Source organism: Seriola aureovittata, chromosome 22 (assembly GCF_021018895.1).
Source record: "Seriola aureovittata isolate HTS-2021-v1 ecotype China chromosome 22, ASM2101889v1, whole genome shotgun sequence".
NCBI classification, from domain to species: domain Eukaryota; kingdom Metazoa; phylum Chordata; class Actinopteri; order Carangiformes; family Carangidae; genus Seriola; species Seriola aureovittata.
This window is the reverse complement of record NC_079385.1, coordinates 21,212,070-21,237,478: the sequence shown is the minus strand read 5'-3', so window position 1 is coordinate 21,237,478 and position 25,409 is coordinate 21,212,070. Positions and strand designations below refer to the sequence as shown.

The following is a 25,409-nucleotide window of genomic DNA, read 5'->3' as shown; positions in this document are numbered from 1 at the left end:
TAAAAAGGACATAGTATAGTGAGGCATAAAAACGTCATAGTATGGTAAGGCATAAAAAGGCAGAAAAACGTCATAGTATAGTAAGGCATAAAAAGGCATAAAAACGTCATAGTATGGTAAGGCATAAAAAGGCAGAAAAATGTCATAGTATAGTAAGGCATAAAAAGGCATAAAAACGACATAGTATAGTAAGGCATAAAAACGTCATAGTATAATAAGGCATAAAAAGGCATAAAACCACATATAATAGTAAGGCATAAGAACTTCATAGTATTGTAAGGCATAAAAAGGCATAAAAACGTCATAATATAGTAAGGCATAAAAAGGCATATAAACGACATAGTATAGTGAGGCATAAAAACGTCATAGTATAGTAAGGCATAAAAAGGCATAAAAACGACATAGTATAGTAAGGCATAAAAACGACATAGTATAGTAAGGCATAAAAAGGCATAAAAACGTCATAGTATAGTAAGGCATAAAAACGTCATAGTATAGTAAGGCATAAAAAGGCATAAAAATGTCATAGTATAGTAAGGCATAAAAACGTCATAGTATAGTAAGGCATAAAAAGGCATAAAAACGTCATAGTATAGTAAGGCATAAAAAGGCATAAAAACGTCATAGTATAGTAAGGCATAAAAAGGCATAAAAACGTCATAGTATAGTAAGGCATGAAAAGTCATAGTATAGTAAGACATAAAAAGGCATAAAAACGTCATAGTATAGTAAGGCATAAAAAGGCATAAAAACGTCATAGTATAGTAAGGCATAAAAAGGCATAAAAACGACATAGTATATTAAGGCATAAAAAGGTCATAGTATAGTAAGGCATAAAAAGGCATAAAAAGGTCATAGTATAGTAAGGCATAAAAAGGCATAAAAAGGTCATAGTATAGTAAGGCATAAAAACGTCATAGTATATTAAGGCATAAAAAGGTCATAGTATAGTAAGGCATAAAAAGGCATAAAAAGGTCATAGTATAGTAAAGCATAAAAAGGCATAAAAACTTCATAGTATAGTAAGGCATAAAAACGTCATAATATAGTAATGCATAAAAAGGCATAAAAACGACATAGTATAGTGAGGCATAAAAACGTCATAGTATAGTAAGGCATAAAAATGCATAAAACGACATAGTACAGTGAGGCATAAAAACGACATATAATAGTAAGGCATAAAAACGTCATAGTATAGTAAGGCATGAAAAGTCATAGTATAGTAAGGCATAAAAAGGCATAAAAACGTCATAGTATAGTAAGGCATAAAAAGGCATAAAAACGTCATAGTATAGTAAGGCATAAAAAGGCATAAAAACGACATAGTATGGTAAGGCATAAAAAGGCATAAAAACGTCATAGTATAGTAAGGCATAAAAAGGCATAAAAACGTCATAGTATAGTAAGGCATAAAAAGGCATAAAAACGTCATAGTATAGTAAGGCATAAAAAGGCATAAAAACGTCATAGTATAGTAAGGCATGAAAAGTCATAGTATAGTAAGGCATAAAAAGGCATAAAAACGACATAGTATAGAAAGGCACAAAAACTTTATTGTATAGTAAGGCATAAAAAGGCATAAAAACGACATATAATAGTAAGGCATAAAAACGTCATAGTATAGTAAGGCATAAAAAGGCATAAAAACGTCATAGTATAGTAAGGCATGAAAAGTCATAGTATAGTAAGGCATAAAAACGTCATAGTATAGTAAGGCATAAAAAGGCATAAAAAGGTCATAGTATAGTAAGGCATAAAAAGGCATAAAAACGTCATAGTATAGTAAGGCATAAAAAGGCATAAAAACGTCATAGTATAGTAAGGCATAAAAAGGTCATAATATAGTAAGGCATAAAAAGGCATAAAAACGTCATAGTATAGTAAGGCATAAAAAGGCATAAAAACGTCATAGTAATAGTAAGGCATGAAAAGTCATAGTATAGTAAGGCATAAAAACGTCATAGTATAGTAAGGCATAAAAAGGCATAAAAACGTCATAGTATGGTAAGGCATAAAAAGGCAGAAAAACGTCATAGTATAGTAAGGCATAAAAAGGCATAAAAACGTCATAGTATAGTAAGGCATAAAAAGGTCATAATATAGTGAGGCATAAAAAGGCATAAAAACGTCATAGTATAGTAAGGCATAAAAAGGCATAAAAACGTCATAGTATAGTAAGGCATGAAAAGTCATAGTATAGTAAGGCATAAAAACGACATAGTATAGTAAGGCATAAAAAGGTCATAGTATAATAAGGCATAAAAAGGCATAAAACGACATATAATAGTAAGGCATAAGAACTTCATAGTATTGTAAGGCATAAAAAGGCATAAAAACGTCATAATATAGTAAGGCATAAAAAGGCATATAAACGACATAGTATAGTGAGGCATAAAAACGTCATAGTATAGTAAGGCATAAAAAGGCATAAAACGACATAGTATAGTAAGGCATAAAAACGTCATAGTATAGTAAGGCATAAAAAGGCATAAAAATGTCATAGTATAGTAAGGCATAAAAACGTCATAGTATAGTAAGGCATAAAAAGGCATAAAAACGTCATAGTATAGTAAGGCATAAAAAGGCATAAAAACGACATAGTATAGTAAGGCATAAAAACGACATAGTATGGTAAGGCATAAAAAGGCATAAAAACGACATAATATAGAAAGGCATAAAAACTTTATTGTATAGTAAGGCATAAAAAGGCATAAAACGACATAGTACAGTGAGGCATAAAAACGACATATAATAGTAAGACATAAAAACGTCATAGTATAGTAAGGCATAAAAACGTCATAGTATAGTAAGGCATAAAAAGGCATAAAAACGTCATAGTATAGTAAGGCATAAAAAGGCATAAAAACGTCATAGTATAGTAAGGCATGAAAAGTCATAGTATAGTAAGACATAAAAAGTCATGAAAAAAGTCATAGTATAGTAAGGCATAAAAAGTCATAAAAAAAAGTCATAGTATAGTAAGGCATAAAAAGTCATAGTATAGTAAGGCATAAAAAGGCATAAAAACGTCATAGTATAGTAAGGCATAAAAAGGCATAAAAACGTCATAGTATAGTAAGGCATAAAAAGTCATAGTATAGTAAGGCATAAAAAGGCATAAAAACGACATAGTATAGTAAGGCATAAAAAGGCATAAAAACGTCATAGTATAGTAAGGCATAAAAAGGCATAAAAACGTCATAGTATAGTAAGGCATAAAAAGGCATAAAAACGTCATGGTATAGTAAGGCATGAAAAGTCATAGTATAGTAAGGCATAAAAACGACATAGTATATTAAGGCATGAAAAGTCATAGTATAGTAAGGCATAAAAACGACATAGTATAGTAAGGCATAAAAAGGCATAAAAACAACATAGTATGGTAAGGCATAAAAAGGCATAAAAAAGTCATAGTATAGTAAGGCAAAAAAAGGCATAAAAACGTCATAGCATAGTAAGGCATAAAAAGGCATAAAAACGTCATAGTATAGTAAGGCATAAAAAGGCATAAAAACGACATAGTATAGTAAGGCATAAAAACTTTATTGTATAGTAAGGCATAAAAAGGCATAAAACGACATAGTACAGTGAGGCATAAAAACGACATAGCATAAAAAGGCATAAAAACGTCATAGTATAGTAAGGCATAAAAAGGCATAAAAACGTCATAGTATAGTAAGGCATAAAAAGGCATAAAAACGACATAGTATATTAAGGCATAAAAAGGTCATAGTATAGTAAGGCATAAAAAGGCATAAAAAGGTCATAGTATAGTAAGGCATAAAAAGGCATAAAAACGACATAGTATAGTAAGGCATAAAAACGTCATAGTATAGTAAGGCATAAAAAGGCATAAAAACGACATAGTATAGTAAGGCATAAAAACGACATAGTATAGTAAGGCATAAAAAGGTCATAGTATAGTAAGGCATAAAAAGGCATGAAAACGTCATAGTATAGTAAGGCATAAAAAGGCATAAAAAGGTCATAGTATAGTAAGGCATAAAAAGGCATAAAAACGTCATAGTATAGTAAGGCATAAAAAGGCATAAAAATGTCATAGTATAGTAAGGCATAAAAACGTCATAGTATAGTAAGGCATAAAAAGGCATAAAAACGTCATAGTATAGTAAGGCATAAAAAGGCATAAAAACGTCATAGTATAGTAAGGCATAAAAAGGCATAAAAACGTCATAGTATAGTAAGGCATGAAAAGTCATAGTATAGTAAGACATAAAAAGGCATAAAAACGTCATAGTATAGTAAGGCATGAAAAGTCATAGTATAGTAAGGCATAAAAACGACATAGTATAGTAAGGCATAAAAAGGCATAAAAACGTCATAGTATATTAAGGCATAAAAACGTCATAGTATAGTAAGGCATAAAAAGGCATAAAATCGTCATAGTATAGTAAGGCATAAAAAGGTCATAGTATAGTAAGGCATAAAAAGGCATAAAAACGTCATAGTATAGTAAGGCATAAAAAGGCATAAAAACGTCATAGTATAGTAAGGCATGAAAAGTCATAGTATAGTAAGGCATAAAAACGACATAGTATAGTAAGGCATAAAAAGGCATAAAAACGACATAGTATAGTAAAGCATAAAAACGTCATAGTATAGTAAGGCATAAAAAGGCATAAAAACGACATAGTGTATTAAGGCATAAAAAGGTCATAGTATAGTAGGGCATAAAAAGGCATAAAAAGGTCATAGTATAGTAAGGCATAAAAAGGCATAAAAAGGTCATAGTATAGTAAGGCATAAAAAGGCATAAAAACATCATAGTATAGTAAGGCATTAAAAGTCATAGTATAGTAAGGCATAAAAACGACATAGTATAGTAAGGCATAAAAAGGCATAAAAACGACATAGTATAGTAAGGCATAAAAACGTCATAGTATAGTAAGGCATGAAAAGTCATAAAAACGACATAGTATAGTCAGGCATAAAAACGTCATAGTATAGTAAGGCATAAAAAGGCATAAAAACTTCATAGTATAGTAAGGCATAAAAAGGCATAAAAAGGCATAAAAAGGTCATAGTATAGTAAGGCATAAAAAGGCATAAAAACATCATAGTATAGTAAGGCATAAAAACGACATAGTATAGTAAGGCATAAAAAGGCATAAAAAGGTCATAGTATAGTAAGGCATAAAAAGGCATAAAAACATCATAGTATAGTATGGCATAAAAACGACATAGTATAGTAAGGCATAAAAAGGCATAAAAACGTCATGGTATAGTAAGGCGTAAAAAGGCATAAAAACGTCATAGTATAGTAAGGCATAAAAACGTCATAGTATAGTAAGGCGTAAAAAGGCATAAAAACGTCATAGTATAGTAAGGCATAAAAAGGCATATAAACGTCATAGTATAGTAAGGCATAAAAACGACATAGTATAGTAAGGCATAAAAAGGCATAAAAACGTCATGGTATAGTAAGGCATAAAAAGGCATAAAACGACATATAATAGTAAGGCAGAAAAACGTCATAGTATAGTAAGGCATAAAAAGGCATAAAAACGTCATCGTATAGTAAGGCATAAAAAGGCAGAAAAACGACATAGTATAGCAAGGCATAAAAAGGTCATAGTATAGTAGGGCATAAAAAAGCATAAAAACGTCATAGTACAGTGAGGCATAAAAACGACATATAATTGTAAGGCATAAAAACGTCATAGTATAGTAAGGCATAAAAAGGCATAAAAAGGTCATAGTATAGTAAGGCATAAAAAGGCATAAAAACGTCATAGTATAGTAAGGCATAAAAAGGCATAAAAACGTCATAGTATATTAAGGCATAAAAACGTCATAGTATAGTAAGGCATAAAAAGGCATAAAATCGTCATAGTATAGTAAGGCATAAAAAGGTCATAGTATAGTAAGGCATAAAAAGGCATAAAAACGTCATAGTATAGTAAGGCATAAAAAGGCATAAAAACGTCATAGTATAGTAAGGCATGAAAAGTCATAGTATAGTAAGGCATAAAAACGACATAGTATAGTAAGGCATAAAAAGGCATAAAAACGACATAGTATAGTAAGGCATAAAAACGTCATAGTATAGTAAGGCATAAAAAGGCATAAAAACGACATAGTATAGTAAGGCATAAAAAGGTCATAGTATAGTAGGCATAAAAAGGCATAAAAAGGTCATAGTATAGTAAGGCATAAAAAGGCATAAAAACGTCATAGTATAGTAAGGCATAAAAAGGCATAAAAACATCATAGTATAGTAAGGCATTAAAAGTCATAGTATAGTAAGGCATAAAAACGACATAGTATAGTAAGGCATAAAAAGGCATAAAAACGACATAGTATAGTAAGGCATAAAAACGTCATAGTATAGTAAGGCATGAAAAGTCATAAAAACGACATAGTATAGTCAGGCATAAAAACGTCATAGTATAGTAAGGCATAAAAAGGCATAAAAACGTCATAGTATAGTCAGGCATAAAAAGGCATAAAAAGGTCATAGTATAGTAAGGCATAAAAAGGCATAAAAACATCATAGTATAGTATGGCATAAAAACGACATAGTATAGTAAGGCATAAAAAGGCATAAAAACGTCATGGTATAGTAAGGCATAAAAAGGCATAAAAACGACATAGTATAGTAAGGCATAAAAACGACATAGTATGGTAAGGCATAAAAAGGCATAAAAACGACATAGTATAGTAAGGCATAAAAACGTCATAGTATAGTAAGGCGTAAAAAGGCATAAAAACGTCATAGTATAGTAAGGCATAAAAACGTCATAGTATAGTAAGGCGTAAAAAGGCATAAAAACGTCATAGTATAGTAAGGCATAAAAAGGCATAAAAACGTCATAGTATAGTAAGGCATAAAAACGACATAGTATAGTAAGGCATAAAAAGGCATAAAAACGTCATAGTATAGTAAGGCATAAAAAGGCATAAAACGACATATAATAGTAAGGCATAAAAACGTCATAGTATAGTAAGGCATAAAAAGGCATAAAAACGTCATAGTATAGTAAGGCATAAAAAGGCATAAAAACGACATAGTATAGTAAGGCATAAAAAGGTCATAGTATAGTAAGGCATAAAAAAGCATAAAAACGTCATAGTATAGTGAGGCATAAAAACGACATATAATAGTAAGGCATAAAAACGTCATAGTATAGTAAGGCATAAAAAGGCATAAAAACGTCATAGTATAGTAAGGCATGAAAAGTCATAGTATAGTAAGGCATAAAAAGGCATAAAAACGTCATAGTATAGTAAGGCATAAAAAGGCATAAAAAGGCATAAAAACGTCATAGTATAGTAAGGCATAAAAACGTCATAGTATAGTAAGGCGTAAAAAGGCATAAAAACGTCATAGTATAGTAAGGCATAAAAAGGCATAAAAACGTCATAGTATAGTAAGGCATAAAAACGTCATAGTATAGTAAGGCATGAAAAGTCATAGTATAGTAAGACATAAAAAGGCATAAAAACGTCATAGTATAGTAAGGCGTAAAAAGGCATAAAAACGTCATAGTATAGTAAGGCATAAAAAGGCATAAAAACGTCATAGTATAGTAAGGCATGAAAAGTCATAGTATAGTAAGACATAAAAAGGCATAAAAACGTCATAGTATAGTAAGGCATAAAAAGGCATAAAAAGGTCATAGTATAGTAAGGCATAAAAAGGCATAAAAACGACATAGTATAGTAAGGCATAAAAAGGTCATAGTATAGTAAGGCATAAAAACGACATAGTATAGTAAGGCATAAAAACGACATATAATAGTAAGGCATAAAAACGTCATAGTATAGTAAGGCATAAAAAGGCATAAAAACGTCATAGTATAGTAAGGCATGAAAAGTCATAGTATAGTAAGACATAAAAAGTCATGAAAAAAGTCATAGTATAGTAAGGCATAAAAAGTCATAAAAAAAAGTCATAGTATAGTAAGGCATAAAAAGGCATAAAAACGACATAGTATATTAAGGCATAAAAACGTCATAGTATAGTAAGGCATAAAAAGGCATAAAAATGTCATAGTATAGTAAGGCATAAAAAGGCATAAAAACGTCATAGTATAGTAAGGCGTAAAAAGGCATAAAAACATCATAGTATAGTAAGGCATAAAAACGTCATAGTATAGTAAGGCGTAAAAAGGCATAAAAACGTCATAGTATAGTAAGGCATAAAAAGGCATAAAAACGTCATAGTATAGTAAGGCGTAAAAAGGCATAAAAACATCATAGTATAGTAAGGCATAAGAAGTCATAAAAACGTCATAGTATAGTAAGGCATAAAAAGGCATAAAAACGTCATAGTATAGTAAGGCGTAAAAAGGCATAAAAACGTCATAGTATAGTAAGGCGTAAAAAGGCATAAAAACATCATAGTATAGTAAGGCATAAAAATGTCATAGTATAGTAAGGCGTAAAAAGGCATAAAAACGTCATAGTATAGTAAGGCATAAAAAGGCATAAAAACGTCATAGTATAGTAAGGCATAAAAAGGCATAAAAATGTCATAGTATAGTAAGGCATAAAAAGGCATAAAAACGTCATAGTATAGTAAGGCGTAAAAAGGCATAAAAACGTCATAGTATAGTAAGGCGTAAAAAGGCATAAAAACATCATAGTATAGTAAGGCATAAAAACGTCATAGTATAGTAAGGCGTAAAAAGGCATAAAAACGTCATAGTATAGTAAGGCATAAAAAGGCATAAAAACGTCATACTATAGTAAGGCATGAAAAGTCATAGTATAGTAAGACATAAAAAGTCATGAAAAAAGTCATAGTATAGTAAGGCATAAAAAGTCATAAAAAAAAGTCATAGTATAGTAAGGCATAAAAAGTCATAAAAACGTCCTAGTATAGTAAGGCATAAAAAGTCATAAAAACGTCATAGTATGGTAAGGCATAAAAAGGCATAAAAACGACATAGTATAGTAAGGCATAAAAAGGCATAAAAACGTCATAGTATAGTAAGGCATGAAAAGTCTTAGTATAGTAAGGCATAAAAAGGCATAAAAACGTCATAGTATAGTAAGTCATAAAAAGGCATAAAAAGGTCATAGTATAGTAAGGCATAAAAAGGCATAAAAACGTCATAGTATAGTAAGCATAAAAAGGCATAAAAAGGCATAAAAATGTTATAGTATAGTAAGGCATAAAAACGTCATAGTATAGTAAGGCCTAAAAAGGCATAAAACGACATAGTACAGTAAGGCATAAAAACGACATAGTATAGTAAAGCATAAAAAGGCATAAAAACGTCATAGTATAGTAAGGCATAAAAAGGCATAAAAACGTCATAGTATAGTAAGGCATAAAAACGCATAAAAACGACATAGTATAGAAAGGCATAAAAACTTTATTGTATAGTAAGGCATAAAAAGGCATAAAACGACATAGTACAGTAAGGCATAAAAACGTCATAGTATAGTAAGGCATAAAAAGGCATAAAAACGACATAGTATATTAAGGCATAAAAAGGTCATAGTATAGTAGGGCATAAAAAGGCATAAAAAGGTCATAGTATAGTAAGGCATGAAAAGTCATAAAAACGACATAGTATAGTCAGGCATAAAAACGTCATAGTATAGTAAGGCATAAAAAGGCATAAAAACGTCATAGTATAGTAAGGCATAAAAAGGCATAAAAACGTCATAGTATAGTAAGGCATAAAAAGGCATAAAAACGACATAGTATAGTAAGGCATAAAAACGACATAGTATGGTAAGGCATAAAAACGACATAGTATAGTAAGGCATAAAAAGGCATAAAAACGTCATAGTATAGTAAGGCATAAAAACGTCATAGTATAGTAAGGCATGAAAAGTCATAAAAACGACATAGTATAGTAAGGCATAAAAAGGCATAAAAACGTCATAGTATAGTAAGGCATAAAAAGGCATAAAAACGACATAGTATATTAAGGCATAAAAACGTCATAGTATAGTAAGGCATAAAAAGGCATAAAAACGTCATAGTATAGTAAGGCATAAAAAGGTCATAGTATAGTAAGGCATAGAAAGGCATAAAAACGTCATAGTATAGTAAGGCATAAAAAAGCATAAAAACGTCATAGTATAGTAAGGCATGAAAAGTCATAGTATAGTAAGGCATAAAAACGACATAGTATAGTAAGGCATAAAAAGGCATAAAAACGACATAGTATAGTAAGGCATAAAAACGACATAGTATGGTAAGGCATAAAAAGGCATAAAAACGACATAGTATAGTTAGGCATAAAAAGGCATAAAAACGTCATAGTATAGTAAGGCATAAAAAGGCATAAAACGACATATAATAGTAAGGCATAAAAACGTCATAGTATAGTAAGGCATAAAAAGGCATAAAAAGGTCATAGTATAGTAAGGCATAAAAAGGCATAAAAACGTCATAGTATAGTAAGGCATAAAAAGGCATAAAAACGTCATAGTATAGTAAGGCATAAAAAGGCATAAAAATGTCATAGTATAGTAAGGCATAAAAAGGCATAAAAACATCATAGTATAGTAAGGCGTAAAAAGGCATAAAAACGTCATAGTATAGTAAGGCATAAAAATGTCATAGTATAGTAAGGCATAAAAAGGCATAAAAACGTCATAGTATAGTAAGGCGTAAAAAGGCATAAAAATGTCATAGTATAGTAAGGCATAAAAAGGCATAAAAACGTCATAGTATAGTAAGGCGTAAAAAGGCATAAAAACGTCATAGTATAGTAAGGCGTAAAAAGGCATAAAAACATCATAGTATAGTAAGGCATAAAAACGTCATAGTATAGTAAGGCGTAAAAAGGCATAAAAACGTCATAGTATAGTAAGGCATAAAAAGTCATAAAAACGTCATAGTATAGTAAGGCATAAAAAGGCATAAAAATGTCATAGTATAGTAAGGCATAAAAAGGCATAAAAACGTCATAGTATAGTAAGGCGTAAAAAGGCATAAAAACGTCATAGTATAGTAAGGCGTAAAAAGGCATAAAAACATCATAGTATAGTAAGGCATAAAAACGTCATAGTATAGTAAGGCGTAAAAAGGCATAAAAATGTCATAGTATAGTAAGGCATAAAAAGGCATAAAAACGTCATAGTATAGTAAGGCGTAAAAAGGCATAAAAACGTCATAGTATAGTAAGGCGTAAAAAGGCATAAAAACATCATAGTATAGTAAGGCATAAAAACGTCATAGTATAGTAAGGCGTAAAAAGGCATAAAAACGTCATAGTATAGTAAGGCATAAAAAGGCATAAAAATGTCATAGTATAGTAAGGCGTAAAAAGGCATAAAAACGTCATAGTATAGTAAGGCGTAAAAAGGCATAAAAACGTCATAGTATAGTAAGGCGTAAAAAGGCATAAAAACGTCATAGTATAGTAAGGCGTAAAAAGGCATAAAAACGTCATAGTATAGTAAGGCGTAAAAAGGCATAAAAACATCATAGTATAGTAAGGCATAAAAAGGCATAAAAATGTCATAGTATAGTAAGGCGTAAAAAGGCATAAAAACGTCATAGTATAGTAAGGCGTAAAAAGGCATAAAAACGTCATAGTATAGTAAGGCGTAAAAAGGCATAAAAACGTCATAGTATAGTAAGGCATAAAAAGGCATAAAAACGACATAGTATGGTAAGGCATAAAAAGGCATAAAAACGACATAGTATAGTAAGGCATAAAAACGACATAGTATGGTAAGGCATAAAAAGGCATAAAAACGTGATAGTATAATAAGGCATAAAAAGGCATAAAAACGTCATAGTATAGTAAGGCATAAAAAGGCATAAAAACGTCATAGTACAGTAAGGCATAAAAACGACATATAATAGTAAGGCATAATAAGTCATAAAAAACGTCATAGTATAGTAAGGCATGAAAAGTCATAGTATAGTAAGGCATAAAAAGGCATAAAAACGACATAGTATGGTAAGGCATAAAAAGGCATAAAAACGACATAGTATATTAAGGCATAAAAACGTCATAGTATAGTAAGGCATAAAAAGGCATAAAAACGTCATAGTATAGTAAGGCATAAAAAGGTCATAGTATAGTAAGGCATAAAAAGGCATAAAAACGTCATAGTATAGTAAGGCATAAAAACGACATAGTATAGTAAGGCATAAAAAGTCATAAAAACGACATAGTATAGTAAGGCATAAAAAGGCATAAAAAAGACATAGTATAGTAAGGCATAAAAACGACATAGTATAGTAAGGCATGAAAAGTCATAGTATAGTAAGGCATAAAAAGGCATAAAAACGTCATAGTATAGTAAGGCATAAAAACGTCATAGTATAGTAAGGCATAAAAAGGCATAAAAACGTCATAGTATAGTAAGGCATAAAAACGACATAGTATAGTAAGGCATAAAAAGGCATAAAAACGTCATAGTATAGTAATTAGTAAGGCATAAAAAGTCATAGTATAGTAAGGCATGAAAAGTCATAGTATAGTAAGGCATAAAAAGGCATAAAAACGTCATAGTATAGTAAGGCATAAAAACGTCATAGTATAGTAAGGCATAAAAAGGCATAAAAATGACATAGTATAGTAAGGCATAAAAAGGCATAAAAACGTCATAGTATAGTAAGGCATAAAAAGTCATAGTATAGTAAGGCATAAAAAGGCATAAAAACGTCATAGTATAGTAAGGCATAAAAACGACATAGTATGGTAAGGCATAAAAAGGCATAAAAACGTCATAGTATAGTAAGGCATGAAAAGTCATAGTATAGTAAGGCATAAAAAGGCATAAAAACGTCATAGTATAGTAAGGCATAAAAAGGCATAAAAACGTCATAGTATAGTAATTAGTAAGGCATAAAAAGTCATAAAGTCAGTTCTTCAGATCATCCCGGGGCTCTGAAGAACTATTTGTGAATAATTGGTTGATGTAAATTTACATCTGAATATATTAAATAAAAGTGTTATAAAGTCAATAGTGGTGTGTATGTTATTTGTAATTAAGTTTCCAACCCCACTTTAGTTGAAAGACGACATACAGAGACTTAACAGTTTAATTTGCATTTCTTCAGTAAATTATATTTTATGAGAAATGTAAGAAAATTCATCCCAATCTGAATCAGTAAATATTGCATTTAGATTGTGCTTCTACAGGTTTTAACATTACTTTACATACTTAAACATTAAATGTTAACACAGATACTGCAAGTTGATGATTTTAATCTGTTTTACACAGTATTTTTTACTTTGTCTTCCAAAACAGAAGGTTTACTTTACAATATTAAGCATGTGTTAATATTTCATTGATTGACACTTCATTTTATTATTAGGAAAAAGTTTCTATGCAGAAACTTTTGATCATAATAAATTAGGAGAAATCTGTAAAATATATTTTACTTTAATGTTACGGTCTTTGTTTGGCTGCCGTTACCGCCAGTCATCTGAATGTTTTTTTATGATTTTTTTACAGTGTAGAAAGGCATAAAAAAATCATAAAAACAACATAGCATAGTCAGGCGTAAAGAACATCATAGTACAGCAGAACAATAACGTATAAAAATGTTGTAGTTTAGAACATACATATGGTGAAACTCTCAAAGTAGAATTAGAAAGATAAATAACTCAATCAAAAACACACATTCAGACATTTCTTTATTTATTTACAGTTTCTTAAAACACTTGAGCATTTTGAATGCTGATTATTGACAAAACAAAAGTTTAACAGCGTCTTGAGAGTGAAAGATGATGAAGAGCTGACGGATTCATTGGGATTCGTTTTGTCCTTTAATCCTGAACGAGTAGGAGAGAGAAGGGGGGGGGGGGGGGGAGAGAGGTATTCTGCATGTTTCTGACCGTCCACAGAAAATAAATGACACAATAGAAATAAACATACAGGAAAAAAACTGATAATGATTATTGATTGGCCTTAAAAGAAGAATAAATAAACATCTAATAGAGCTTCAGCATGGTTCAACCTAATCCCTCAAATTTACCTTGAAGTTCAGTTTAACCATCAAAGGTGATGTCATTCATTCTAATGAGACTTTATGGGGATAATTAATGGTTAGTAATATATTAATTATTTCTTCATTAATTTATCCTTGATAACAAACACTGTAAATGAAGATGTTTGGTAGTTAGACCTAAATCTGTCCTTTCATTCTAAAACTAAAGCTTAACATCCGTTTGTAAAAACCCTTAATGAAAAAATGAAGTAGATTTTAATGTGCAAATGACTTTCCCTTTAATTAAGAAAGACAAATTGATTAATGATGAGTTATTAAGGTTCGTGTTGGAGTGCTGAAACATTTTCAGCTGCTGTATTTCTTAATTATGTTTACTCTGACTCACTAAAACATTAATTGAATAAAATCTCATATAAGTCATTTGTACCTAAAATTACTGTAATTTTACTTAAATGTACAAACTCTTAAATAAATACATTTTACGTATTTTTTTCTGTCTTAAAATCCCCTTAAACACTGAATCTGTTCAAATCCATGAATGTCTCCATTAATTCAGTTCAAAATCTGTTAATCTGTTAAAACACTTGATACCGGATCAAGAATCCTTTAAATTTAATCATCAATTTATAGCTGAACATGTTTCTGAGCCCTAACGTAAAACAAAATCCCTTAACCTTAAGGACTTTTTAAAATGAAATGTATGTGTAACTACCAAACACCTGACTCAGACTGAGGTGTTTTCAGGGGTAAATTCTGGATGAATTCATAGTGAATTCAGGGTATTTAAAGTGATTTTTGTTTGACAAAGTCCTCACAGCTCCGTGCTCCTTCACCGATCACCAGGTTAAAATATCTTAAAGCGTCTGATCCAGACAGCGAAGCCGTTTCTAAAGCAGCAGAGAGTCACAGGACGACGCTGACAGATCAACCCGACGACATCAGAGACGCCCGTCGTACAAAAACATCTTACAGTCTCATTATGTACAAGGTCAAGACACAGTTTATGTACAAACTTCTCATCCTCTCAACCCTCCGTCCAGCGTCAACGTCCCGAACCTGGGCGAGCGAGAGACAGAGAGAGAGAGAGAGGTCAGAGGTTAATGTTTGGTTCTGTCATTTGAGGTATACATTAATGTGTTTAAGGGATTTTAATTGTGTTTTTGTGAATGTTGTTAATGTATTTAATGGGTTTTCACACAGTTTAAGGCGTTCAGAGGGTGAAACCCATTAAAATGTACAAAATATCATCAAAGCCTTCTATGAATTATCACTTTCATTTGAAGATAACGGTACTTTTATAGGGGTTTAAACGCTTCCTAACCATGGAGAAAATACATTAAAAATAGCTTCATATTACAATCAATTAGTTAAAATCCCTTAAAGGCTTCATGAATTCACCAACTCCTCAATAAAGCTGAAAATGTCTGGATGGCTTGAACGCTGCTTGGTCCAATTAAGGAGTTTTTACACCATTAAAGAAACATGGGAAACGAACCGTTAATGTTCCAGTCAGTCAGTTACAGGACTCTCAGTTTCCCCCTGCTTCCAGTTGTTATGCTAAGCTAGGCTAACATGTATCGCTACCTGAACCATGTGACTCTCAGAAAATGACCTCTGACCTCTCTAAGAAGTGGTTGTTCTCTGCCAGCTCTTTGACCACGCCCTCCATCTCTTCCTTCAGCTTCTTCATCCTGAAGAAGAACATGGAGTCAGTCAGGGACTCTAATGATAATGATGATGATGATGATGATGATGAGTAAATCAAACACTTACCCGAGCGTCATCTCCACCAGTGTGTTCTGGCTCAGGTAGGCCTGAGGCTTCATCCCACTGGACACCAGAGGAAGAACCTTCTGAGGCAGCTGTTCCTGCAGCTGGAGACACACACACACACACACACACACACCACACACACACACACACACACACACACACACACACACACACACACACACACCAGTGTTTAACAGCACCTACAGTGTTTCCTCTGTGTATTTCTGTCACAGTATGTGATGTGCAGTGGTGGATTGTGGGTAATGTGTTTTACCTTGATGGCTCTCTCCATCAGCATGGTGACCTCCTTCTCGATGCTGATCAGCTGACTGGACAGACTGAGCAGCTGCTTCCTCACGTGATGAACCTTCCTGAAAACACAAACACACACGCTTCACTGTTCACACTGTCGCCTAGCAACAGAGAGTGACACCACTGTGAATGGGTGAATGATGAGACGTGTGAGGAGATGAAGGTCAGAGAGATAATTGTCTTCATCAGTGTTTTACCTCATCCACTCTTCACTCTTGGAGATGAACAGACGATATTTCATGGCGCACTCCTCTGTGAACAGAGATCTGGCTTTACTGGCATGAAGGACCAACTTCTGTCTGTCAGAGACACACACACACACACACACACACACACAGGTCAGGATTTCAGAATAAAAGTCCAGACTGATGGGGTATAGAAACGCAGTCAGAGTTAGTGAAATCTGCTGATCAGTCAACTTACTTGTCAAATTTATGGATCTGTTCCTCGTTGTACGGCAGACCTGAACACAGAGGAGGGAAACCATGTGAATGTAATGTAAGGTTATATATATATACAGTATGTATACACATAGTTATCATTATGTGGAGGTTGGACTTTCTGACTTTAAACACTAACAGCTGACTAATGACTGAACTGCTGTTGACACACTCACGTCTCTCTGCTTTGTCCTTCTTGAACTGCTGGTAAATGGCTGTGATGGCGTCCAGCAGCACTTTGATTTTCTCCACACTGCAGAGACAAGCTCACCGTCACACACTGATTTACACACACACACACACACACACACACACACACACACACACACACACACACACACACAGTCTTACTTCCTGTCCTTGGGGTGTGTTCCCACTTGTTGTGTCCAGCCGTCGGTCAGCAGGCCTCCTGGGAGAAATTTACTCTTGACGTCTTGTGTTGTTCGTTCGATGGGCTCCAGAGAGCTGGAGATCTGCAACATCCACAGATTATTGTGTTTCACAAGTTTCTCCTCAGAAACACCTCAAACACCATGGCAACCACATACAGAACATTCAGGAACACACTCAGAAAAAGTGCCTTTCACTTCAACTAGTAACCACAGATCATTAACACCTTAGCAACCACATACTAATGCCATAGGAACCACCTTAAACACCTTAGCAACCATGTATTCATGCCTTAGCAACCACATACTAATGCCATAGGAACCACCTTAAACACCTTAGCAACCATGTATTCATGCCTTAGCAACCACATACTAATGCCATAGGAACCACCTTAAACACCATAGCAACCATGTAGCAATGCCTTGGGAACTATCTAAAATACTTTAGCGACTTCATGCTTATACCTTAAGAACAACCTTAAACACTTTCACAACAACCTTTTAATGTCATAGGAACTAATACCCAAAGAACCACAATTAATACCATAGCAACCAAGTGCAAATGCTGAGTAAACCACCTTACACCACATACTAAAGCCTTAAGAACCCCCTTGAACCCTTAGCAGTCATACTGCTTTAGCCACCACCTAGTATCATCTTAGCAACCAGTATTTAGGGTGTTGTGATACAACATACCAACCACTGAGGAGGTCGTTAGCACTAGCTGCTGATTTAGACACAGACAGCTCTCACAGATTTCATCCAGAAAACACAGAGTTTACTGTTTTCATTTACTTCCTGAAGTAGACACATGAATATATTGGAAGATGTTAAAGTCGTCATGTGGAGGACTCACTCTGCGAACCTTCTTGTGCATGTCTGAGATCTCGTCGTACTCTGTCGACAGCACGTTGCCCTGCATCAGCACCTCGAACCTGGAGGACACAGCAGAGTTAACAGTCTGTGGTTGGACTGTAGCTACACTGTCACATGATGTTTGTGGTGTGCGTCACTCACAGCTGCTCGGTTTTCTCCAGGATCTGTGTGCAGTAGTTACACAGATGGAAAACCTCTGACTTCTTGTGCTGGATCTCGCTGTAGTCCTCCTTCATCAGCTCTCTGGATACAAACATGTAAAGACGTGATGTTTTCACCATCGACACTCTCAACTACTGAAGACTCTCCATGTGAGAGAGAAATCTTTCATTCATAAAGATTTGTTCAGTCCAGGGTTTCTGCTTTACATCAGGTTTTTGTTCATTTCCTTTGACTTGGAAACTATGTGACATTTTTCTTTAATATTCTGATCCACTTCATGTATGTAAATGAAGACGGCAGCAAAAAGGAAGTGAGTCACATGTGAAGTCTGCTCAGAGTCCTGGTTCTCTCCTGGATCCTGTTTCATTACATACATTAGTTACATGTTGTGAACTCACATTAAACCTCGGACTCCTTTTCGTACCAGTTCCTGATAAACCAGCAGAGACTCGGAGGTTTTCCATAAATGTCCGACGTCGCCTGCAAAAGTCTGAACAACAGGAACAGGAAGTTCAGTCATCCAAGAACACAAAAGGACATCTGCCAGCCAATCAGCTGTTGGTGTTAAATGGTCACTGGTGTAAAAATGAAACCTTAACTTGCTGCATTAAATCTTTTTCTCTTACTCTTTAAATAATCATTAATTATTAAGGTAACTGCACCTTTGCGTAGCTGGCGTCCAGGTCGAGGTCGTAGCGAGGCTGAACTTTAGGAGGACTGGCTGTGGAGACACAAACACTCAGAGATAAAGCAGCAGCAGCGACTTCCTCTCTGGTTTGATTTCAAACAGGTTCTGTACAGAGCGGCTGCACCGCTCGTTCAGAGGCGAGGAAAGGCGGTTCTGATTTTTATTTACGAAGCAGAAGCAGCAGCTTGATAATATGAGTCTGCAGGTTCAGGAGGTAAAATTTAAGACCTGGTATTTAATTCACGACTGAACCGGATTGTGCGACTGGACGATATTTAAATTCTGAATGTATAAATAAAAGAAATCTCTGTTTTAGAGACTGTAGGTTTTAGTTGTTCTGCCGCCGCCGCCGCCGCCCTGCAGGAGGCAGCGTCTCACTACGTACGGTCTTCGAAGATGAGTCCCACGGTGGCGACGGACTCGCGGCTGACGAGCATGATGGGATTGTCTCTGGAGGTCTTGGGGAAGGTCTTGGCCTGGCGGTTGGGGTCCAGGACGAGGCGGCGGCCCTCGTACAGCAGCTCCTGGTTGTGCAGGGGGATGCTGGTCCTGCGGGACAGCAGCTCCTGGAACAGCGCCGCCCTGTGGACAGGTGGAGAACACAAGCTGTCAGACTCACATGAAGTTTAAATCAGATGTTTTTAAAGCAGCAGATGGAGCTCAGCAGGGAACTGGAAATTTCCTAGAATCTGTGACACCACTTCCTGTCTGACGGCGTGCCCGCTGCGTCTCTGAGTCTTACGTGTTGTACTCGTGGATGTAGACGTGGTGCAGCGTGGCCTGCTGCAGGCTGAAGACGTACACCACCGTCCTGTGCAGGATGTCGTTGGTCTCGGCGAAGAACTGGTCGAAGCCCCAACACTTCTCCTGATCCGCCTCCAGGATGTTGGCGAGGACCGGAGTCAGGAGACTCTGGAGACCCCTGGAACATCAGAGCAGAGGGACACAGGTGTGGGGTGAACAGGTGAGCTCAGGTAGATCAGTTTCCACCTCGGAAACAACAGTTTGACAAACCCTCAGTGGTCACATGATATATTATATAATATATAATATAGGTCACAAAATGTTCTGAGTGAATGATGTAAACAATAAATCCTGTCAGGTTCACATTCAAATGACTAATTTCATCTATTTATTCATTTTCTTTTCATATTCATAATGTTTTTATTATCAAAAGTAAATGAGGGCTAGGCTAAGCTAGGCTAAGCTAGGCTAGGCTAACCCACGTTAGCTTTAATAAAACAATTTATAATAAATAATAATAAAAAAGAACAAACAAAGACATAAAACATAAAAACAAAAAAAGATTTTGTCCTGCAGATGCAGAGCTCTGCTGAGTGGGTGTGTCCTGCGGCGTAGAGAGCGATGACATCACAGTGCGAGCTCTTACTTGGACAGACTGCAGGACACCGGCATCTCTGTGCTCCACTCGATCTTCCCGTTCTCACACTTCTGGTGACCGGAGATCGTCCCTGACGGTTTCTCTGTGATGATTTTATACCTGAGACAAACAAACATCCGTCAGTTTAACGTCCCTTTGTCTTCTTCTCCTCAGAAAACAAAGTTCACATTCACGCCCTCACATGACTTCCTTGTTCCTGCGCGGCCCCTCGAACGGTCTGAACGGGAGGCTGCCGGTGGCGGCGTGGTAAAACGTGACGCCGATGCTCCACAGATCCACCGTGGCGCCGTATTTCTTCTGGTGGTCTTTCCTCAGCACGGCGCGCTCGTACATGTCGGGGTGCTGCACAGGAAACACACGAAGAAGAAGATTTTATAGATAAAAGCTGAAAACAAAATAAAGACAGAAAACTTGACAGGAAGTTGCTCACGGGTGTTTGGGTTGTTCTACAGGTGACTTGAAGTTTCAGTCTTTATCTGACTGATTTCATTCAGGTGAAGCGATGACCTCACACCTGTTAGAGGCTGTAATTAGCAGAACTCACTGGGGTTCGTCCTCTGAGGATCACGACAGTCTCCACCACATTTCAGACTTTTAATAATCATGTAACTGTAAAATCTGAACTGAAGTATGTGGGTGTCCCTCGGCCTCCACATCGCATTCATGAGATTGATTATTGATTGTTATTGATGACAGTGGGACGTGTCCTCACCAGATACTCCTCTGTCCCGTACAGAGACACGAACTGCTCGTCGTCCTCCAGCTCTCTGGCGGCTCCGAAGTCCGTCAGCTTGTAGACGGAGCAGCCGTCCTCTCCGATCACCCTCATGATGTTTCCTGGTTTAATGTCCCGGTGGACGATCCCGTACTCCCTCAGGTGGTTCATACCTGCCACTGGAGGAGCCAAGCAGCCAATCAGAGACATGCACACAGAGCCTGTCTAAATCTAACTCTACAGCTCATCAGTGATGAGCCTCAGTGACGGTTCACACATGATCCTGATGAGGATGAAGAGCTCTGAGGTCATCCTCACCCACATCGTGAAGAACGATGAGGAACTCGTCCTCCGGGAGTCCGTAGGCGTTGGACGACTCCTCCAAGACGGTGTAGAGACTTCCACAGGGACAGTACTCCATCACCAGGACCTTATGACGGGTGTTGGACTGAGGAAGAGGAGGAGGAAGAGGAGGAGGTCAGACACGTTTACACTCTAAACCCTCGTCATCATCAGACAGACACCGACCTCTTCCTCCACAGCGAAGAGTTTGACGATGTTCTTGTGGTTCAGTTTCTTCAGAACCTCGAACTCTCTCATCTGGACGTCGAGCGGCCGCAGAAAACTCAGGTTGTTAAAGACTTTGACGGCGTACAGGTCTCCTGTTTTCTACACACACAGTAAAGTCATTCAGTTACACACCATTATATATATATACATATACATATATCATTATATATGTTACACATCAAACTATGGAGCTGCTACTAAAACTTTGTCTTTAACACGTTATTGGGAGGAATTGTGTTTATTTGTTTTACTACAGCTCCCTGATGATTCCCTAGAAACAAACTGACGTACATAAATATATATATTTATATATATCTATATATCTCTTTATGTCTTAAATGTTTTCAAAGCACTTCCAGCTGCAGCCTGTGTATGAAATGTGCTGTATAAATAAAGTTTATTATTATTATTATTATTATCTGTGTGTTCGATTAGTGCACATTCAGTTTAACTATAATGAACAAAATGCAAATGTGAGATTTGTCTTCCTGTATTAAATTACAGGTGAACATATAATTCAGCAGATATATAAGTATTATCATGAGTTCCTATTTCAGGTCTGAGTGTGAATGATCATGATGTGAAGATTTAAACTGAATCCTCAGTTTCTCTGAAATCTTTATGTCGTTGTCAAACTTTTAAAAGATGCAGAAACTAAAGAAATAACCTGTAATTCTCACCACACCCATGTAAACCCCCCCGCCCTGCTCAGATCTGCTGCGTTGACCCGACAGACCCGAGGTGTCGACATTAAATGAGACATTAGATCTTAGATCAGGTTCAGACTTATATCTGACTTTAAAGGTTTTGGGGAAACTCCCGGTCGAACTGTCGCAGCCTGAAGGGCTGAAGGTCTGAGATCTGCTGGATCCACTACAAACACAAACTGATCTGAGAGGAGGAGGAGGAGGAGGAAGACAAACTGAGACGCCACTGAAACCCGAGCTGAAACTGTGAGAGGAGAAATGATTCATGCTGCAGCAGAATCTTGTTCTACAAATGTGAAGAGAATCTGTTTTTCATTCTGCTTCCTCCTCAGACTGTGACCCACGGATTCATTAAAAAAATATATAGTGTGAATTTAACATTTTCTGTTTTTTCTTCATCAGCTTCTTTTTATCTGATCAATCAATCAATCAATCAATCAATCAGTTGATCGACAGATTCAGTCGTTTGTCAAGAAAAGATCTAAATAAAAGTTCAATATCTGCAGATTTCTGTCTCTGAGAAGAAAAGATCTGCTTCTTCTCTTTGTCATGAATCATTTTCCACTGATCAAACAAAACTAAACATTTATGACTTTATTTTATCAGATTTACTTTAATATAAAAAGGAACAGAATCAATAATGAAAATATTGACGAGCTGCAGGCCCAGTGCAACACTCATTAGTTCTGCAGGTATTTCACATGTGGACCTGCTGATGGCGCTGGAGGAGAAGATGAGAGGACGATCAGAGTGACCACACACGAAGCCACGCTGCCGACAACGAGCTGCAGTCATTCATCTAATTAATCCTCTAATATTATAACGAGCCTGAGAAGAACAAACTCACTGCAGCTGGAAACTTTCAGAAACTCGTGGATCATTTCAGTTTGTTCAACTGTCTGGTTCCACTTTCTACCAGACACAATCTGTGACACTCCCATGATGCAATGGGTCTCCGACACACCGAATGGAAACACGGAGTGTGAGCTCGGAGCATTAAGTGTCGAACACAGGACACAGGTAGCGTGTTGTTGTTCCTGGTAACCATGACAACTCTTGTTCTCCGGGAAACAGCTGCAGCTGGTGCAGAGGCAGGGATGAACTCTTCTGACCCTGTGTGGGTTGTTTTATATCCAGTTCATATTTATATATTTACATATTTATATATTGTGTAAAATATCAGACATTGTCTGGAAAATCAACTTTCTGTAAATAAAACAACTGGAGAGGAAAGTTTTTATTTCTGGTTTATGTTGCTTCATATAAAGATTTTCCATAAAACAATGCTGCCCAGGGATTGGCTCTGACCCCTGACCTCTGACCCCGCCGCGGCTCAGGTTCATACCTTGTGTCGTCCTCTGTAAACGTTGGCCGTCGCCCCCTGACCCAGCAGGTCTGAGATGAGCCACAGGTAGTTGGTGGTGCTCTGCATCCTGACGGCTGCAAGTGATCCTGAGAACACAGAGACAGCTGATCAATACACCGGCAAATGATCGATACCATCATTACACCAAGCACTGATCAATACTATCAATACAGCAGGACGCTAATTTAAATTATTTACTCTATTAGTGTTAATTTATATTATTCTAGTTTTTATTGCTGAATTGACCAAATTCTTGTCCAACACATTTCATTGAACCGTTGACCTTGTGTAACATATGACGAATAAACTTGAACCTGATCGATACGATCAATAAACCAGGAGGGCTGATCTGAAGCTCACTCATTTGGAGAATCAAAAGTTTCATCAAACATCTGGTCAGATCCATAAATAAATATCTTGACTGAAACTTTGATCGAAAATCTCCAGAAAATGGGATTTTGTTTAATCTTTAAGCATAATTTTATTTTATTTAGATTTATTTTTAAGTTCTTTATTCAACACTGGTGCAAAAACATCCAGTTCAATCATTTAAATCATGTTCAGAGTAAGATCAAAATATATAAAAGTGTTCTTTAGGTACAGAACTTTATTGTTCAAGTTTCTCACTTGGCTGCATATAAAACTTTTCCAGTAATTTTACTAAATATTTTGACTAACTAATTTTTTACATCATCGCATTTCTGTGTTAATAAAATATTTCCACCAGATTCTTAAACAGCATTTCCAGCATTATTTACCTCCTTGCTAAAAGATCTTAGAACTCAGGTTATTAGTGTAACCAATGAAGAAAAATATTTTTAATTACTCTAATAATTCATTAAGATAATTGACCTTTGATTATGAACCACAGTGTAGGTGTTATCTGGCTTCCCACCATTATCTCCTGTTGTATCTGTTGACTGAAGCTGTGGTGGAGGCCTGACACTGACAAGAGAGGAACCAGCACAGCTTCAGTTCTGCCCTCAGGTGAGTCAGCAGGTATCACAGGGTCAAGACACCTGAGGCACATTCTTATCATGTATGTTTTGATAATAACTTTATAGAAAAGTAATATTAGAAATGAAGAAGGGGCTAAGTTATAAATAAAGTTTATATTTCGGTGGGGTCGGTTGGTACGCAGTGACGTCACGGGGTGTCGGTGGGAAATTCCCGTTTCATGGCCTAAAACATCAAACTCACCGCGACGGGACGGAGACACGACACGTTCCAGTTAAAACAGACGGTTTTAACGGACCGGAACCTGCTGACGTTTCACACCAGAACCTCTGAGTAAATCCTCCACCGGAGCTTTAACACGGAGCCGAGCACCGGAACCGTTAACGTTAGCTGATCAGTCCACACACACACGGTTCTGTCACCAGTTCGATCACAACCTGACTGTTGGATCAACGTTAAAAAAGCTGAGAGTTTTTTTGTGCGGGACCTGATTCTTGTGTATTTTCACTTTCTGTCGTCAGACACAGAAACACGATCATTTAAACCCGCGTCGAGCTAACAAGCTAACCGTTCAGACCGCCCGGGAACACCGGGTCCGTTAGCTAACATGTCGAGCTGTGAGGCGGTAACGGAGAAAAAAACGTCTTTACGGTTTTTGTCGTTTAAAATTAATCATATTTATATTTGTTTATTTCCTCACCCTTCTTTCTGCGGCCGATTGCTCCTCTTCCGCTATTCCCTTGTCATGTGACAGACGCGGACCAATCAGCGCGGGGAGATAACGAAAGGGGCGTGGTTTGAATCTGAAGTTCTTTTACCGTAATACTCAGAGTAGAACAAAAAAGAGTGCGCAGTCATTGGACACAGTTGAGGAAAAATAAATCAGGACAGACTTTCAACATTATTGTTCTGTTGTTTTAGCAACAAATAATTAAACAGTAGATAAAACTTTATTGATCAAGCTGAGAACAGCTGCGGTAAGAGGAGCTGATCTCTATCTGTGTCAGAGAGAGTGCGCAGTCCTGGATCTGACCCGTTATTACGGTAAAATCAAAAGGCAACGATTCGGAAAATTAAAACCGATACTTAGCATCTCTTATCTAACAAATATATCGATACACACTACTAATACTATTATTACTTTAATTATAT

General features: G+C 35.8%; 1 protein-coding gene across 3 annotated transcripts; it reads right to left on the bottom strand.

Annotated features, from left to right (window-relative positions):
• Positions 1-13,571: 13,571 nt before the first annotated feature.
• On the bottom strand, positions 13,572-25,023 carry tbk1 (TANK-binding kinase 1). 3 transcript variants are annotated; one of them, XM_056367644.1, is made up of 22 exons: positions 24,958-25,023; positions 23,280-23,386; positions 21,186-21,326; positions 20,976-21,105; positions 20,655-20,836; positions 20,124-20,284; positions 19,931-20,041; positions 19,283-19,462; positions 18,926-19,122; positions 18,515-18,573; positions 18,251-18,342; positions 17,832-17,933; positions 17,671-17,749; positions 16,777-16,898; positions 16,602-16,678; positions 16,409-16,448; positions 16,183-16,284; positions 15,948-16,044; positions 15,674-15,774; positions 15,520-15,591; positions 14,914-14,956; positions 13,572-13,724 (listed from the first exon to the last, which is right to left on the bottom strand). In XM_056367644.1, exons 2-21 carry the CDS (start codon positions 23,364-23,366, stop codon positions 14,917-14,919), a joined length of 2,172 nt encoding a protein of 723 aa, XP_056223619.1. In that variant the 5' UTR covers positions 23,367-23,386; positions 24,958-25,023; the 3' UTR covers positions 13,572-13,724; positions 14,914-14,916. The 3 variants fall into 3 exon arrangements, with proteins under 3 accessions (XP_056223619.1, XP_056223618.1, XP_056223620.1); XM_056367643.1 differs by having other exon boundaries at positions 13,572-14,956; XM_056367645.1 differs by having other exon boundaries at positions 13,572-14,956; positions 17,680-17,749.
• Between the last annotated feature and the right edge of the window lie 386 nt (positions 25,024-25,409).

What these genes read in the sequence shown, in the direction of transcription:
- tbk1 (XM_056367643.1), bottom strand. Translation starts at nt 23,366, where the DNA reads ATGCAGAGCACCACCAACTACCTGTGGCTCATCTCAGACCTGCTGGGT. An exon ending in GTGTCCTGCAGTCTGTCCAA is followed by an intron (nt 19,463 to 19,930) that starts GTAAGAGCTCGC and finishes CTGATGTTCCAG; the next exon opens with GGGTCTCCAGAGTCTCCTGA. An exon ending in TGGACGCCAGCTACGCAAAG is followed by an intron (nt 18,343 to 18,514) that starts GTGCAGTTACCT and finishes CCTGTTGTTCAG; the next exon opens with ACTTTTGCAGGCGACGTCGG.